The sequence below is a fragment of the Bufo gargarizans genome, unplaced genomic scaffold (genome assembly GCF_014858855.1).
Source record: "Bufo gargarizans isolate SCDJY-AF-19 unplaced genomic scaffold, ASM1485885v1 fragScaff_scaffold_210_pilon, whole genome shotgun sequence".
Classification (NCBI taxonomy): domain Eukaryota; kingdom Metazoa; phylum Chordata; class Amphibia; order Anura; family Bufonidae; genus Bufo; species Bufo gargarizans.
In genome coordinates this window covers 43772-62621 of record NW_025334071.1, presented here as the reverse complement: position 1 = coordinate 62621, position 18850 = coordinate 43772, and the positions used below count along the sequence as shown (strand labels likewise).

Genomic DNA, 18850 nt, shown 5'->3' with positions numbered 1-18850 from the left:
GGCGTCATCTCGCGTGAGCCGAGATTTCCTGTGAACGCGCGCACACAGGCGCGCGCGCTCACAGGAACGGAAGGTAAGCGAGTGGATCTCCAGCCTGCCAGCAGCGATCGCTCGCTGGCAGGCTGGAGATGTGATTTTTTTAACCCCTAACAGGTATATTAGACGCTGTTTTGATAACAGCGTCTAATATACCTGCTACCTGGTCCTCTGGTGGTCCCTTTTGTTAGGATCGACCACCAGAGGACTCAGGTAGCTCAGTAAAGTAGCACCAAACACCACTACACTACACTACACCCCCCTGTCACTTATTAACCCTTTATAAACCACTGATCAGCCCATATAGACTCCCTGATCACCCCCCTGTCATTGATCACCCCCCTGTCATTGATCACCCCCCTGTAAGGCTCCATTCAGAGGTCCGTATGATTTTTACGGATCCACGGATACATGGATCGGATCCGCAAAACGCATACGGACGTCTGAATGGAGCCTTACAGGGGGGTGATCAATGACAAGGGGGTGATCACGCATATAGACTTCCTGATCACTTCCCTGTCATTGATCACCCCCCTGTAAGGCTCCATTCAGACGTCCGTATGATTTTTACGGATCCACTGATACATGGATCGGATCCGCAAAACACATGCGGACGTCTGAATGGAGCCTTACAGGGGGGTGATCAATGACAGAGGAGTGATCACCCATATAGACTCCCTGATCACCTCCGTCATTGATCACCCCCCTGTAAGGCTCCATTCAGACGTCCGTATGATTTTTACGGATCCACGGATACATGGATCGGATCCGCAAAACGCATACAGACGTCTGAATGGAGCCTTACAGGGGGGTGATCAGTGACAGGGGGGTGATCACCCCATATACACTCCCTGATCACCCCCTGTCATTGATCACCCCCCTGTCATTGATCACCCCCCTGTAAGGCTCCATTCAGACGTCCGTATGATTTTTTACGGATCCACGGATACATGGATCGGATCCGCAAAACACATGCGGACGTCTGAATGGAGCCTTACAGGGGGGTGATCAATGACAGAGGGGTGATCACCCATATAGACTCCCTGATCACCTCCGTCATTGATCACCCCCCTGTAAGGCTCCATTCAGACGTCCGCATGTGTTTTGCGGATCCGATCCATGTATCCGTGGATCCGTAAAAAATCATACGGACGTCTGAATGGAGCCTTACAGGGGGGTGATCAATGACGGAGGTGATCAGGGAGTCTATATGGGTGATCACCCCTCTGTCATTGATCACCCCCCTGTAAGGCTCCATTCAGACGTCCGCATGTGTTTTGCGGATCCGATCCATGTATCCGTGGATCCGTAAAAAATCATACGGACGTGTGAATGGAGCCTTACAGGGGGGTGATCAATGACGGAGGTGATCAGGGAGTCTATATGGATGATCACCCCTCTGTCATTGATCACCCCCCTGTAAGGCTCCATTCAGACGTCCGCATGTGTTTTGCGGATCCGATCCATGTATCCGTGGATCCGTAAAAAATCATACGGACGTCTGAATGGAGCCTTACAGGGGGGTGATCAATGACGAAGGTGATCAGGGAGTCTATATGGGTGATCACCCCTCTGTCATTGATCATCCCCCTGTAAGGCTCCATTCAGACGTCCGCATGTGTTTTGCGGATCCGATCCATGTATCCGTGGATCCGTAAAAAATCATACGGACGTCTGAATGGAGCCTTACAGGGGGGTGATCAATGACAGGGGGGTGATCAATGAAAGGGGGGTGATCACCCCATATAGATTCCCTGATCACCCCCCTGTCATTGATCACCCCCTGTAAGGCACCATTTAGACATTTTTTTGGGCCCAAGTTAGCGGAAAGTTTTTGTTTGTTTTTGTTTTTTCTTACAAAGTCTCATATTCCACTAACTTGTGTCAAAAAATAAAATCTCACATGAACTCGCCGTACCCCTCACGGAATCCAAATGCGTAAATTTTTTTAGACATTTATATTCAAGACTTCTTCTGACGCTGTAGGGCCGCTAAAATGCCAGGGCAGTATAAATACCCCACATGTGACCCCATTCCGGAAAGAAGACACCCCAAGGTATTCGCTGAGGGGCATATTGAGTCCATGAAAGATTGAAATTTTTGTCCTAAGTTAGCGGAAAGGGAGACTTTGTGAGAAAATACAAAAAAAATCAATTTCCGCTAACTTGTGCCAAAAAAAAATAAATTCGATGAACTCGCCAGGCCCCTCATTGAATACCTTAGGGTGTCTTCTTTCCAAAGTGGGGTCACATGTGGGGTATTTATACTGCCCTGGCAGGTTAGGGGCCCGAAAGCGTGAGAAGAAGTCTGGGATCCAAATGTCTAAAAATGCCCTCCTAAAAGGAATTTGGGCCGCTTTGCGCATCTAGGCTGCAAAAAAGTGTCACACATCTGGTATCGCCGTACTCAGGAGAAGTTGGGCAATGTGTTTTGGGGTGTCATTTTACATATACCCATGCTGGGTGAGAAAAATATCTTGGTCAAATGCCAACTTTGTATAAAAAAAATGGGAAAAATTGTCATTTGCAGAGATATTTCTCTCACCCAGCATGGGTATATGTAAAATGACACCCCAAAACACATTCCCCAACTTCTCCTGAGTACGGTGATACCACATGTGTGACACTTTTTTGCAGCCAAGGTGGGCAAAGGGGCACATATTCCAAAGAGCACCTTTCAGATTTCAGAGGTCCTTTTTTACACATTTTGATTTCAAACTACTTACCACACATTAGGGCCCCTAGAATGCCAGGGCAGTATAACTACCCCACAAGTGACCCCATTTTGGAAAGAAGACACCCCAAGGTATTCCGTGAGGGGCACGGCGAGTTCCTAGAATTTTTTATTTTTTGTCACAAGTTAGCGGAAAATGATGATTTTTTTTATTTTATTTTTTTCCTTACAAAGTCTCATATTCCACTAACTTGTGACAAAAAATAAAAAATTCTAGGAACTCGCCGTGCCCCTCACGGAATACCTTGGGGTGTCTTCTTTCCAAAATGGGGTCACTTGTGGGGTAGTTATACTGCCCTGGCATTCTAGGGGCCCAAATGTGTGAGAAGTACTTTGAAATCAAAATCTGTAAAAAATGGCCGGTGAAATCCTAAAGGTGCTCTTTGGAATGTGTGCCCCTTTGCCCACCTTGGCTGCAAAAAAGTGTCACACATCTGGTATCGCCGTACTCAGGAGAAGTTGGGGAATGTGTTTTGGGGTGTCATTTTACATATACCCATGCTGGGTGATATAAATATCTTGGTCAAATGCCAACTGTGTATAAAAAAATGGTAAAAGTTGTCTTTTGCCAAGATATTTCTCTCACCCAGCATGGGTATATGTAAAATGACACCCCAAAACACATTACCCAACTTCTCCTGAGTACGGCGATACCACGTGTGTGACACTTTTTTGCCGCCTAGGTGGGCAAAGGGGCACACATTCCAAAGAGCACCTTTAGGATTTCACCGGCCATTTTTTACAGATTGATTTCAAACTACTTCTCACACATCTGGGCCCCTAAATTGCCAGGGCAGTATAACTACCCCACAAGTGACCCCATTTTGGAAAGAAGACACCCCAAGGTATTTCGTGATGGGCATAGTGAGTTCATGGAAGTTTTTATTTTTTGTCACAAGTTAGTGGAATATGAGACTTTGTAAGAAAAAAATAAATAAATAATAAATCATCATTTTCCGCTAACTTGTGACAAAAAATAAAAAGTTCTATGAACTCACTATGCCCATCAGCGAATACCTTAGGGTGTCTACTTTCCGAAATGGGGTCATTTGTGGGGTGTTTCTACTGTCTGGGCATTGTAGAACCTCAGGAAACATGACAGGTGCTCAGAAAGTCAGAGCTGCTTCAAAAAGCGGAAATTCACATTTTTGTACCATAGTTTGTAAACGCTATAACTTTTACCCAAACCATTTTTTTTTTGCCCAAACATTTTTTTTTAATCAAAGACATGTAGAACTATAAATTTAGCGCAAAATTTATATATGGATGTCGTTTTTTTTGCTAAATTTTACAACTGAAAGTGAAAAATGTCATTTTTTTGCAAAAAAATCATTAAATTTCGATTAATAACAAAAAAAGTAAAAATGTCAGCAGCAATGAAATACCACCAAATGAAAGCTCCATTAGTGAGAAGAAAAGGAGGTAAAATTAATTTGGGTGGTAAGTTGCATGACCGAGCAATAAACCGCTAAAGTTGTGGAGTGCCGATTTGTAAAAAAGGGCCTGGTCACTAGGGGGGTATAAGCCTGTGGTCCTTAAGTGGTTAAAGGGAAACTCTCCAAAATGTGCCCTGCTGGAGCCTAGAATTTTTTTATTTCCTATCAGTTTGATGTATACAAATGTACAGCGCTCCACGTTTTTGTATCCTGCAGAGTCCAGTAAAAAATGAATACGTTAACGTAAAAAAAAAATTCTACAATGGAACTGTATGGTAAATGGACGCCACTGTACGGCATCAGTCTGAGGCATATGGTAACGCAGACATTTTTGGTATGCATTAAATGGATGGCAGAAATAGGATGTGAACCCAGTGTCAGAATAAGCCCCAGTACACAGCGGAGCAGCGTGGCGGAGAGGGGAGGCCGAGCCCTACCTGGACCTGGTGGTCAGGGATATGAGGACTGTGTTTCCCAAGGATCATTTTCAACTGGGAAATACAGGGAACAGTATGATACACTAGAATGTATATAATGTATAGCTATTACCCCTACCCCGAATAATAATACAATTAGGGGGTCATTTATTATATAGAAATATGTCTATGTTCTGCGTATTTCTGACACAGATTGTGGCGCAAAGGTAGTTAGCACCGCAATCTGCATATTTTTCCCGCTCATGCCAGGTTTAAAAAAGGATGGTGTGGGCAGGTAAAGGGATACAGTTATGGCCATCCAGATATTGGATACCACCGCCATAGAGTGACCGGATAACACCGCCATACTGTGACCGGATAAAAGAGTATAATAGGGCACAGTACAGGGAATGACTAGGGGCACTGCACAGGGTGTGGTAAGAGGGCACAATGCAGGGTATAAGGGGGCACAGTCACATGATCCTGTGACGTTAGAAGGTCCTTAAGGTGAATGTTGTTCATACACCACCATAATGAGAGGCAGAGGAGTGAGAGAGGGGTGTGATTATGTGGCTAGAGTTAAAAATGTTGCTGTCAGACAGTACAGGCCCCAAAAATGAGGCATTCACCTGACATAATAGGCCTTTTATGCCGCTGTATATACATAAGACAAGGACCAATATTTGTTCTGGGTGGTGGCGGATATGTGTGGGCTGGCATGAGGAAATTCAATTACACATGGTCGTCACAGATGTTGAATTCCTCCGAGATCCATGCCTCATTCATATTTAGAAATGTGAGGTAGTCCACGCTGTCGTGAGCTAGGCGAGTGCGCTAATCGGTCACGATCCCCCTGCTGCGCTGAACATCCTTTTGGACAGGACACTCGACAAGGGGCAAGCCAAGAGTTCCATGGCAAATTGTGCCAGCTCTGGCCATAGGTCAAGCCTGCACACCCAGTAGTCCAGGGGTTCCTCGCTTCTCAGAGTGTCCACATCGGCCGTTAACCCCATGTAGTCGGACACCTGTCGGTCCATGCATTCCTGGAGACTGGATTCGGAGGGCGGCTGTCGATGGGTTGGCTGCAAGAATGATCTCATATGCAAAGTGAACAACACATCTTCAAACCGCCATCTTTTTGCAAGCGTAGTAGGATTTATACCCGCAACTGTTTCACTGTGGGTGGAAATTCCTCTGCCAGCGCCAGCAGAATGCAGTATATCTCACAGCAAGGCCTGGAAATGCTGCATTCTGACAGCCCTCTATGATGCTGGTAACATGTCCGCCATTTTGTGCTTGTACCGGGGGTCTATGTACGTTGCCACCCAGTGCTGCTCCTTGGCCTTTATGCTTTTTAAACAGGGGTCCCTCTTCAAACACTGGAGCATGAAGGCCCCTAGTTGCACTAAATTGGAAGCGGTGGAGCGGCCTGGCTGCTGCTCATTATCCAGGATAATGTCGTCTTCGGTCTCCCCATTCACGGACAACACCAGGGATCCCAGAAACGTTTAAACCCCGCTCTTCTTGATCCTACTCCCCCCCCCCCCCCGGCACCATCCTCCTCTGACTCCTCTTCAGACTCCTGCTGACTTGTCTCAGATGGAGTAGACCCCCTGGGAATTCATCCAGCATTGTGACTTCCTCATCTTCCTGCTCCTGCTCCTCGACGGCTAGATCAATGACACGACGCAATGCACGCTCCAGAAAGAAGGTGTAAGCTACGAACGATGTCACTGATGGCGCCCTGGCTGCAACTGACCAGTTTGATGATCTCATCATAACAGCGTGTTTCTGCTGGAGCAGCCTATCAAGCATATACAAGGTGGAGTTCCATCGCGTCGGGCAGTCACAAATCAGACGTCTGGCGGGCAGGTGGTGTCGCTGAATGTCAGCAAGGCGAGCCATGGCTGTGTAAGATGTCCGTAAATGGCCAGAGATTTTCCTGTCCTGCCGCAAGACGTCCTGGAACGGGGTCTTTGGCAACGAATCGCTGCACGACTAAGTTCAGGGCAAGTGCCATGCACGGCACGTGTGTCATTTTGCCCTGTTTCAGCGCGCTCAGCAGATTGGCACTGTTGTCGCACACCACTTTAACGACTGTCAAATTGAGCGGGGTTAGCCACTGATCGGACTGTGACCGCAGAGCTGAAAGCAGTGCAGGACCGGTGTGGCTCTTGGCTTCCAGGCACAACAGCCGCAGAACAGCACGGCAACGTCTCACCTGGCACGTCAAAAAGGTTCTGGGGAGCTGGGGGGGGGGGCGCGCAGCGGAAGAGACGGTAGCAGCGGAAAAGGACGAGTCAGCCAAGGAGGAGAGGGAGGATGGAGTAGGAGGAGGAGAAGAGCCAGGCCTGCATGTATTCCGTGGCGGTAACACCAAATCCACACGGGTGCCATGGGTTACATGCTTGACGGCCGTCAGAAGGTTCACTCAGTGGGCAGTAAAAGTTATGTACCTTCCCTGCCCGTGTTTGCTAGACCACGTGTCTGTGGTCAGATTTATCTTGGCACTGAAACTGTGTACCAGAGATACATTCACTTGCCCCCAATCGTGGCCATAAAGCTCTGGGATGCCCTTCTGTGAGAAATATTTCCTTCCGGGGACCTTCCATTGCGGTGCGCCAATGGCCAAAAATGTTCTAAAGGCCTCCGACTCCACCAGTTTATATACGCAGTAGTTGGAGGGCTAGCAGTTCTGACAAGCCGGCGGTCAGCCGATAGGCAAGAAGATTATCCGGCGTCATCATCTTTTTTTCACTCGAACATTTGGGCCACGGAAGCCTGCCTTCTGCCAGATGAACGTGATGACAGCACGGTGGAAGGTGGAGGACAAATGGGAGGAGAAGGAGAAGAGGCAGGACGTGGAGCGCAGGGAGTGTGGCTTTGTGGGTTCTGATGGTGTTGCTCCCACTGGGCTCGGTGATGGGAGGCCAGGTGCCTTCTTAAGGCGGTCGTCCCCAGGTGAGTGTTGGGCTTACCGCGACTTATGTGTTGACAGCACAGGCTGCAGATGGCTACACTATTGTCAGCAGCGGACACGTTAAAAAAAAAGCCCACACTGCGGAACCATGTGCCGGCGTCCTGGGAGTGCCAGATCTGACCGTGCATGGTGGATGGCTCGCTCCAGATACATTAGCAGTCTGCTTTTTGCCTCCTGTGCACTGTAAGTTCTGCCTCCTTCTCCTCCCTATCTGCTGCTCCGTCTCTCCATCTGAACTCCCCTCCTCTTCCTCTCTGGTGGGCACCCACGAAATGTTCATCGACATATCATCGTCACCTTCACCACCACTGACATTAGAGATCTCGGAGTAGGCAGCAACAGCGAGGACCACCCTCCTTGGGCTGATCTGGGTACTGTCGTCAGAACGCTGGGTGGCGGCCGTTGCTATCTCCTCTTCCTCATCCAATGCCAAGAATGGCTGCACATCGGTAAGGTCTTGGAATGGATGGGAAAATAATTCCTCTGAGGGGAAATGGTGGTGGTGGTGTCTTTGGGGGTGGACACACCAGAGAGTGAGGAGGGTGCAGATACAGAGGACGAGGAGAGGGCACATACAGAGGACGAGGAGGGGGCAGAAACGGAGGACGAGGAGGGTGCAGATACGGAGGACGAGGAGGGTGCAGATACGGAGGACGAGGAGGGTGCAGATACGGAGGACGAGGAGGGTGCAGACACGGAGGACGAGGAGGGGGCAGACACGGAGGACGAGGAGGGTGCAGACACGGAGGACGAGGAGGGTGCAGACACGGAGGACGAGGAGGGTGCAGACACGGAGGACGAGGAGGGTGCAGACACGGAGGACGAGGAGGGTGCAGACACGGAGGACGAGGAGGGTGCAGACACGGAGGACGAGGAGGGTGCAGACACGGAGGACGAGGAGGGTGCAGACACGGAGGACGAGGAGGGTGCAGACACGGAGGACGAGGAGGGTGCAGACACGGAGGACGAGGAGGGGGCAGACACGGAGGACGAGGAGGGGGCAGACACGGAGGACGAGGAGGGGGCAGACACGGAGGACGAGGAGGGGGCAGACACGGAGGACGAGGAGGGGGCAGACACGGAGGACGAGGAGGGGGCAGACACGGAGGACGAGGAGGGGGCAGACACGGAGGACGAGGAGGGTGCAGACACGGAGGACGAGGAGGGTGCAGACACGGAGGACGAGGAGGGTGCAGACACGGAGGACGAGGAGGGTGCAGACACGGAGGACGAGGAGGGTGCAGACACGGAGGACGAGGAGGGTGCAGACACGGAGGACGAGGAGGGTGCAGACACGGAGGACGAGGAGGGTGCAGACACGGAGGACGAGGAGGGTGCAGACACGGAGGACGAGGAGGGTGCAGACACGGAGGACGAGGAGGGTGCAGACACGGAGGACGAGGAGGGGGCAGACACGGAGGACGAGGAGGGGGCAGACACGGAGGACGAGGAGGGGGCAGACACGGAGGACGAGGAGGGGGCAGACACGGAGGACGAGGAGGGGGCAGACACGGAGGACGAGGAGGGGGCAGACACGGAGGACGAGGAGGGGGCAGACACGGAGGACGAGGAGGGGGCAGACACGGAGGACGAGGAGGGTGCAGACACGGAGGACGAGGAGGGTGCAGACACGGAGGACGAGGAGGGTGCAGACACGGAGGACGAGGAGGGTGCAGACACGGAGGACGAGGAGGGTGCAGACACGGAGGACGAGGAGGGGGCAGAAGCGGAAGGCTGAGTGAGCCACTCAACCAACTCTGGTTGCTTTCCTCGTGGTGACTTCGCTGTATCCTGGTGAGCCCACCCCGGTACACGGCTTCTAGGAGATCCTGGGCGGACGGCACTTCCGGAGCCGGCGAAGTTATAATATATGTGTGCTTTCTGTGTGTGTATGTCAGTATAAGGGCTCATGCACACAAACGTATTTTCTTTCCATGTCCATTCAGTTTTTTTTGTGGACCGTATACGGAACTAATCGTTTCAATGAGTCAGCAAAAGGATAGGACTGGTCTATGGAAAATACGGAATGCACACAAACATCATCCGTATTTTTTGCAGATCCGTTTTTTTGGGGACCAGAAAATACATACGGTCATGTGCATGAGCCCTTATAGAGACTCTATGGGGCACACTGGTTAAGACTGGGGTTTTAGACGCTGGTGTTAATCAGCCCCTGCGCTGGCGGTGGATCTGTTGGAGCTACGTACAGGCGCCGGCCTCTTCATACCTTCTGCGCATCCACCACCGCTTCTACATGTAAGGAGCTTCCTGTCTTACATTTAGACCTTTTTCTACACCAAAAACAGGCGTAGAAAATGGTAAATGAGACGGACTGCCGGCCCCTCCCCGCCCACAATTTTAGACCTGGGCGAGAGCAGGAAAAAGTCGCAGATAGAGACCGCCATCTGCGTCTTAAATACGCCTAATATACGCATATTTCAGTATGATAAATGATCCCTATGTCTGTACATATAGATATCTGCAGGCATTTACAGGTGGGACTGTGGATCCTGTCAACAGGACTTGTTTCCGCCATACACAACGGAATAAAACGGAATCGTTATTTGTGCCCATAAGTTTGTATTAGGGCGGAGCAAAACGGAGTCCCTCTAAAGCAGGGATGCTCAACCTGTGGCTTTCCAGCTGTTGTAAAACTACAACTCCCACAATGCCCTGCTGTAGGCTGATAGGGCCGCAGGTTGAGCATGCCTGCTCTAAAGGGTTCCATAGTGCATTCCGTCCTACAATTCCATCGTATTCTGTTATAACCCTTTTATTACACAACAGTATAACGGAATTACAAATCCGCCCTTATCAGTAAAGTATTTTTTAAGTATCTGGACGGTTCCACCTGGGGCGGAGAAAGGAGCGGAGGAAGGACCAGAGGGGGCGGAATGAAAGGAGTGGAGGGGGCGGAATGAAAGGAGCGGAGGGGGCGGAATGAAAGGACCCGAGGGGGCGGAATGAAAGGACCCGAGGGGGCGGAATGAAAGGACCCGAGGGGGCGGAATGAAAGGAACCGAGGGGGGCGGAATGAAAGGAACCGGGGGGGGCGGAATGAAAGGAACCGAGGGGGGCGGAATGAAAGGAACCGAGGGGGGCGGAATGAAAGGACCCGAGGGGGTGGAATGAAAGGACCCGAGGGGGCGGAATGAAAGGACCCGAGGGGGTGGAATGAAAGGACCCGAGGGGGAGGAATGAAAGGACCGGAGGGGGCGGAATGAAGGACCGGAGGGGGCGGAATGAAGGACCGGAGGGGGCGGAATGAAGGACCGGAGGGGGGCGGAATGAAGGACCGGAGGGGGGCGGAATGAAGGACCGGAGGGGGGCGGAATGAAGGACCGGAGGGGGGCGGAATGAAGGACCGGAGGGGGGCGGAATGAAGGACCGGAGGGGGGCGGAATGAAGGACCGGAGGGGGCGGAATGAAGGACCGGAGGGTTCAGGGCGTTACATTCCACTGCCACAATGAGTGGTACTGGTGACCCCATGATTTTTTGGCAGCTGTGCATGTGAGGTAAGAGGACACTACTCAGTATCAAGTCTTGGATTTTAATTGTGGCGTTCGGCAGGTCTGCATGTTGGCCATGCTGTAGGTCACGGCCTGAGATGGGGCCCTTCCTTGTATATCGTGAAGTCCACATATGCACCAGGCACAGGGATAATACATGGTCCAGTGCAGTGAGGAGTACCAAGACCGCAGACGCACCAGCACTATGGCCCAGCAGAGCCCACATCTGTGGTCAGGAATGGGCACTTATATCTTTAAGGAGTTCTGCCATGATTGATGCAAAAATGGTAATCAAACCTCATATAGAACATGACAATACAAATCTGGAACCAGCCCTGCACCGCACATGGATCCAGAGATCTCCACATTCATTGCTCCAATTGGTCTGCTAGATTCTCTTCACCAGTGAGACTTGGGGGCAGGTCCTCTCTGCTGCAGATCTTTCCCCATAACTGATTCAGCTTCTAACAGAACATATAACCGGTGACACTTGAAGATTTAAAATGACCACATTCAACCAGCTCAGGAAGACGGACATAAAATACACAATTTTACAAAATTACATGTGTTGTGGAAATGTTATTAGGATGTGTTTCTAATATATTGTGTATGGTCATCATGTCTCTCAGTGTCAGGTAAACCATTGGAGTGGATATCTTCCCGTGTATGTCCTGTCACAGCTGCTGGGCACAGGGGTCTCCATCGGCGAATGGTCCATGTGCTAAGCACTGGGCTGTGGGCCGGGGGAGACTGATGTGTTCAGCAGAGCAGGGTTTTGTTGGCTGATGTATTGCCGCCGGCTAGGGCCCCCACGCAAGACGCGGATTTATTGGTTTGGCGTGGATGCGTTTGTTAAGAGAACAATATATGAAAGGAACGTGCGTTTGCTGTCTCTAGTGCGCCTGATCAGCCGCTGGAGATAATGACGCTGTCCTGTAAATAAACCTGCAGGAGGATCATAGTAACTTTATCTGGCATTGATCACTGAGCGAGGATGGATAACGTTACCTCCAGTGGTTATAGGATAGATGTGTTTGTTAGCTGGCTATGTTATTCTAAATGATGTGTCTTGTCTTCCTGTGTCATCACTTCCTGTGTGTCATCACTTCCTGTGTGTCATCACTTCCCGTGTCTCATCACTTCCCGTGTCTCATCACTTCCCGTGTCTCATCACTTCCCGTGTCTCATCACTTCCTGTGTCTCATCACTTCCTGCATCCTTGTTACAGGAAGTAAGTGGCTGGGTGATGGGCCGGCCCCTTTTCTATTGTTACAATAGAGTAAACAATAAAAGTGTACAGACTGGGCGGGAGCAGGGCAGTTGCTCAGCAGACTGATGAGAGCGGATTTCTACTATTAATATTTCTACAACACATGCAATTAGAGAAGTACTGAGATCCAGGTGCTGGTTTGAAAAATGTGGTATATGTTTAATAGCAAGGTTCACATCTTAGGCTACTTTCACACTAGCGTTCGATCGGATCCGTTTGCATTACCATGAAAAAAAAAAAAAAAAAAAAAAAAAAATTTTTTTTTTTTTTTTTTTTGTTCATGATAGTGCAAACGGATCCGTTTTTACTTTACATTGAAAGTCAATGGGGGACGGATCCGTTTGAAAATTGAGCCATATTGTGTCAACTTCAAACGGATTCGTCCCCATTGACTTACATTGTAAGTCTGGACGGATCCGTTTGCCTCCGCACGGCCAGGCGGACACCCGAACGTTGCAAGCAGCGTTCAGGTGTCCGCCTGCTGAGCGGAGCGGAGGACAGACGGAGCCATACTGATGCATTCTGAGCGGATCCGCATCCACTCAGAATGCATTAGGGCTGGACGGATCCGTTCGGGGCCGCTTGTGAGAGCCTTCAAACGGAACTCACAAGCGGAACCCCGAACGCAAGTGTGAAAGTAGCCTTAAAGTGAGGGGAGGACTGGTTCAAAGGAGGCCTGGAGGTAGAAGGTCGTGACCTCTAGAGTCTGCCACTTACAGGGCAGTGTTAATGTCTCCAAGGAGGCAGTTTAATCACACCTCATCGCTTGGGTCCTGCAAATTGCAGCCAACATCTTACCACCTGAGTTTCTTGACCTCATGTTAATTATGATAAAGAGATTCTGGTCACTGCAACCCGATTCCCCGGTATTTATTGCACAAGTCATTCTAATTGAACAAGCAGGTCATATCAGCAATCATATACCATGAACTGGATACTACAGCTCTTCAGCCCAGTCCCCACAGAAGACCTCGGGTAAGGAAATCCTGTAAACATGACCGGCAGGTGGGCCCCTGAAGGCCAGAGCCGAGGAACACTGATCCCAGGGAAGAACCCCTACTCTAACCACAGAAGCTCTGACCACACAAACAGGACTCTAAAGGAGCATAATTACCTTCCCGAAAATACTCAGTCTGCTGGTGTCAATGTAGGGTTCTCTCAGCAGCCACCTGTAGATGGGAAACACAGGAAGAGTCAGTACACGAAGCAACGGAACGAAGGGACACAGAGCGACAGCGATGGATACAGAGGGGACACAGAGCGACAGCGATGGATACAGAGGGGATACAGAGCGACAGCGATGGATACAGAGGGGACACAGAGCGACAGCGATGGATACAGAGGGGACACAGAGCGACAGCGATGGATACAGAGGGGACACAGAGCGACAGCGATGGATACAGAGGGGACACAGAGCGACAGCGATGGATACAGAGGGGACACAGAGCGACAGCGATGGATACAGAGGGGATACAGAGCGACAACGATGGATACAGAGGGGACACAGAGCGACAGCGATGGATACAGAGGGGACACAGAGCGACAGCGATGGATACAGAGGGGACACAGAGCGACAGCGATGGATACAGAGGGGACACAGAGCGACAGCGATGGATACAGAGGGGACACAGAGCGACAGCGATGGATACAGAGGGGACACAGAGCGACAGCGATGGATACAGAGGGGACACAGAGCGACAGCGATGGATACAGAGGGGACACAGAGCGACAGCGATGGATACAGAGGGGACACAGAGCGACAGCGATGGATACAGAGGGGACACAGAGCGACAGCGATGGATACAGAAGGGACACAGAGCGACAGCGATGGATACAGAGGGGACACAGAGCGACAGCGATGGATACAGAGGGGACACAGAGCGACAGCGATGGATACAGAGGGGACACAGAGCGACAGCGATGGATACAGAGGGGACACAGAGCGACAGCGATGGATACAGAGGGGACACAGGGCGACAGCGATGGATACAGAGGGGACACAGGGCGACAGCGATGGATACAGAGGGGACACAGAGCGACAGCGATGGATACAGAGGGGACACAGAGCGACAGCGATGGATACAGAGGGGACACAGAGCGACAGCGATGGATACAGAGGGGACACAGAGCGACAGCGATGGATACAGAGGGGACACAGCGACAGCGATGGATACAGAGGGGACACAGAGCGACAGCGATGGATACAGAGGGGACACAGAGCGACAGCGATGGATACAGAGGGGACACAGAGCGACAGCGATGGATACAGAGGGGACACAGAGCGACAGCGATGGATACAGAGGGGACACAGAGCGACAGCGATGGATACAGAGGGGACACAGAGCGACAGCGATGGATACAGAGGGGACACAGAGCGACAGCGATGGATACAGAGGGGACACAGAGCGACAGCGATGGATACAGAGGGGACACAGAGCGACAGCGATGGATACAGAGGGGACACAGAGCGACAGCGATGGATACAGAGGGGACACAGAGCGACAGCGATTGAATGATACAGAGGGGACACAGAGCGACAGCGATTGAATGATACAGAGGGGACACAGCACAGCGCGACACTGATGGTCAGAGCTCCACACAACTACTAAGTGTTTCCTCTGGAGTGTGTACTCCATGGAAAATGCTGCTTCAGGAGCTCTGGCTGGAGGGAGGCTCAGACCTCAGTGTGCAGGCACTGGCTGGAGAGAGGCTCAGACCTCAGTGTGCAGGCACTGGCTGGAGGGAGGCTCAGACCTCAGTGTGCAGGCACTGGCTGGAGAGAGGCTCAGACCTCAGTGTGCAGGCACTGGCTGGAGAGAGGCTCAGACCTCAGTGTGCAGGCACTGGCTGGAGAGAGGCTCAGACCTCACTGTGCAGGCACTGGCTGGAGAGAGGCTCAGACCTCACTGTGCAGGCACTGGCTGGAGAGAGGCTCAGACCTCAGTGTGCAGGCACGGGCTGGAGAGAGGCTCAGACCTCAGTGTGCAGCACTGGCTGGAGAGAGGCTCAGACCTCAGTGTGCAGGCACTGGCTGGAGAGAGGCTCAGACCTCAGTGTGCAGGCACTGGCTGGAGAGAGGCTCAGACCTCAGTGGGCAGGCACTGGCTGGAGAGAGGCTCAGACCTCAGTGTGCAGGCACTGGCTGGAGAGAGGCTCAGACCTCACTGTGCAGGCACTGGCTGGAGAGAGGCTCAGACCTCAGTGTGCAGGCACTGGCTGGAGAGAGGCTCAGACCTCACTGTGCAGGCACTGGCTGGAGAGAGGCTCAGACCTCAGTGTGCAGCACTGGCTGGAAAGAGGCTCAGACCTCATTGTGCAGGCACTGGCTGGAGAGAGGCTCAGACCTCAGTGTGCAGGCACTGGCTGGAGGGAGGCTCAGACCTCAGTGTGCAGGCACTGGCTGGAGAGAGGCTCAGACCTCAGTGTGCAGGCACTGGCTGGAGAGAGGCTCAGACCTCAGTGTGCAGGCACTGGCTGGAGAGAGGCTCAGACCTCAGTGTGCAGGCACTGGCTGGAGAGAGGCTCAGACCTCAGTGTGCAGGCACTGGCTGGAGGGAGGCTCAGACCTCAGTGTGCAGGCGCTGGCTGGAGAGAGGCTCAGACCTCAGTGTGCAGGCGCTGGCTGGAGAGAGGCTCAGACGTCAGTGTGCAGGCACTGGCTGGAGAGAGGCTCAGACCTCAGTGTGCAGGCACTGGCTGGAGAGAGGCTCAGACCTCAGTGTGCAGGCACTGGCTGGAGAGAGGCTCAGACCTCAGTGTGCAGGCACTGGCTGGAGAGAGGCTCAGACCTCAGTGTGCAGGCACTGGCTGGAGAGAGGCTCAGACCTCAGTGTGCAGGCACTGGCTGGAGAGAGGCTCAGACCTCACTGTGCAGGCACTGGCTGGAGAGAGGCTCAGACCTCACTGTGCAGGCACTGGCTGGAGAGAGGCTCAGACCTCAGTGTGCAGGCACTGGCTGGAGAGAGGCTCAGACCTCAGTGTGCAGCACTGGCTGGAGAGAGGCTCAGACCTCACTGTGCAGGCACTGGCTGGAGAGAGGCTCAGACCTCAGTGTGCAGGCACTGGCTGGAGAGAGGCTCAGACCTCAGTGTGCAGCACTGGCTGGAGAGAGGCTCAGACCTCAGTGTGCAGGCACTGGCTGGAGAGAGGCTCAGACCTCAGTGTGCAGCACTGGCTGGAGAGAGGCTCAGACCTCAGTGTGCAGGCACTGGCTGGAGAGAGGCTCAGACCTCAGTGTGCAGGCACTGGCTGGAGAGAGGCTCAGACCTCACTGTGCAGGCACTGGCTGGAGAGAGGCTCAGACCTCACTGTGCAGGCACTGGCTGGAGAGAGGCTCAGACCTCAGTGTGCAGCACTGGCTGGAGAGAGGCTCAGACCTCAGTGTGCAGGCACTGGCTGGAGAGAGGCTCAGACCTCACTGTGCAGGCACTGGCTGGAGAGAGGCTCAGACCTCAGTGTGCAGCACTGGCTGGAGAGAGGCTCAGACCTCACTGTGCAGGCACTGGCTGGAGAGAGGCTCAGACCTCAGTGTGCAGGCACTGGCTGGAGAGAGGCTCAGACCTCAGTGTGCAGGCACTGGCTGGAGAGAGGCTCAGACCTCAGTGAGCAGGCACTGGCTGGAGAGAGGCTCAGACCTCAGTGAGCAGGCACTGGCTGGAGAGAGGCTCAGACCTCAGTGTGCAGGCACTGGCTGGAGAGAGGCTCAGACCTCAGTGTGCAGGCACTGGCTGGAGGGAGGCTCAGACCTCAGTGTGCAGGCACTGGCTGGAGAGAGGCTCAGACCTCAGTGTGCAGGCACTGGCTGGAGAGAGGCTCAGACCTCAGTGTGCAGGCACTGGCTGGAGAGAGGCTCAGACCTCAGTGTGCAGGCACTGGCTGGAGAGAGGCTCAGACCTCAGTGTGCAGGCACTGGCTGGAGAGAGGCTCAGACCTCAGTGTGCAGGCACTGGCTGGAGAGAGGCTCAGACCTCAGTGTGCAGGCACTGGCTGGAGAGAGGCTCAGACCTCAGTGAGCAGGCACTGGCTGGAGAGAGGCTCAGACCTCAGTGAGCAGGCACTGGCTGGAGAGAGGCTCAGACCTCAGTGTGCAGGCACTGGCTGGAGAGAGGCTCAGACCTCAGTGTGCAGGCACTGGCTGGAGAGAGGCTCAGACCTCAGTGTGCAGGCACTGGCTGGAGAGAGGCTCAGACCTCAGTGTGCAGGCACTGGCTGGAGAGAGGCTCAGACCTCAGTGTGCAGGCACTGGCTGGAGAGAGGCTCAGACCTCAGTGAGCAGGCACTGGATGGAGGGAGGCTCAGACCTCAGTGTGCAGGCACTGGATGGAGGGAGGCTCAGACCTCAGTGTGCAGGCACTGGCTGGAGAGAGGCTCAGACCTCAGTGTGCAGGCACTGGCTGGAGAGAGGCTCAGACCTCAGTGTGCAGGCACTGGCTGGAGAGAGGCTCAGACCTCAGTGTGCAGGCATTGGCTGGAGAGAGGCTCAGACCTCAGTGTGCAGGCACTGGATGGAGGGAGGCTCAGACCTCAGTGTGCAGGCACTGGCTGGAGAGAGGCTCAGACCTCAGTGTGCAGGCACTGGCTGGAGAGAGGCTCAGACCTCAGTGTGCAGGCACTGGCTGGAGAGAGGCTCAGACCTCACTGTGCAGGCACTGGCTGGAGAGAGGCTCAGACCTCAGTGTGCAGGCACTGGCTGGAGAGAGGCTCAGACCTCACTGTGCAGGCACTGGCTGGAGAGAGGCTCAGACCTCAGTGTGCAGCACTGGCTGGAAAGAGGCTCAGACCTCATTGTGCAGGCACTGGCTGGAGAGAGGCTCAGACCTCAGTGTGCAGGCACTGGCTGGAGGGAGGCTCAGACCTCAGTGTGCAGGCACTGGCTGGAGAGAGGCTCAGACCTCAGTGTGCAGGCACTGGCTGGAGAGAGGCTCAGACCTCAGTGTGCAGGCACTGGCTGGAGAGAGGCTCAGACCTCAGTGTGCAGGCACTGGCTGGAGAGAGGCTCAGACCTCAGTGTGCAGGCACTGGCTGGAGGGAGGCTCAGACCTCAGTGTGCAGGCACTGGCTGGAGAGAGGCTCAGACCTCAGTGTGCAGGCACTGGCTGGAGAGAGGCTCAGACCTCAGTGTGCAGGCACTGGCTGGAGAGAGGCTCAGACCTCAGTGTGCAGGCACTGGCTGGAGAGAGGCTCAGACCTCAGTGTGCAGGCACTGGCTGGAGAGAGGCTCAGACCTCACTGTGCAGGCACTGGCTGGAGAGAGGCTCAGACCTCACTGTGCAGGCACTGGCTGGAGAGAGGCTCAGACCTCAGTGTGCAGGCACTGGCTGGAGAGAGGCTCAGACCTCAGTGTGCAGCACTGGCTGGAGAGAGGCTCAGACCTCACTGTGCAGGCACTGGCTGGAGAGAGGCTCAGACCTCAGTGTGCAGGCACTGGCTGGAGAGAGGCTCAGACCTCAGTGTGCAGCACTGGCTGGAG

The 18850-nt window shown here is 53.2% G+C and overlaps 1 protein-coding gene across 1 annotated transcript in view; it reads right to left on the bottom strand.

The window, feature by feature from the left end:
- LOC122922335 (inactive dipeptidyl peptidase 10-like) overlaps positions 1-18850 on the bottom strand; it is a 77669-nt gene that overhangs the window by 40899 nt on the left and 17920 nt on the right. The window contains exon 2 of the mRNA XM_044272909.1: positions 13496-13550. Within this exon, the coding sequence (XP_044128844.1) occupies positions 13496-13550 (55 nt within the window). The remainder of the gene's footprint in view (positions 1-13495; positions 13551-18850) is intronic.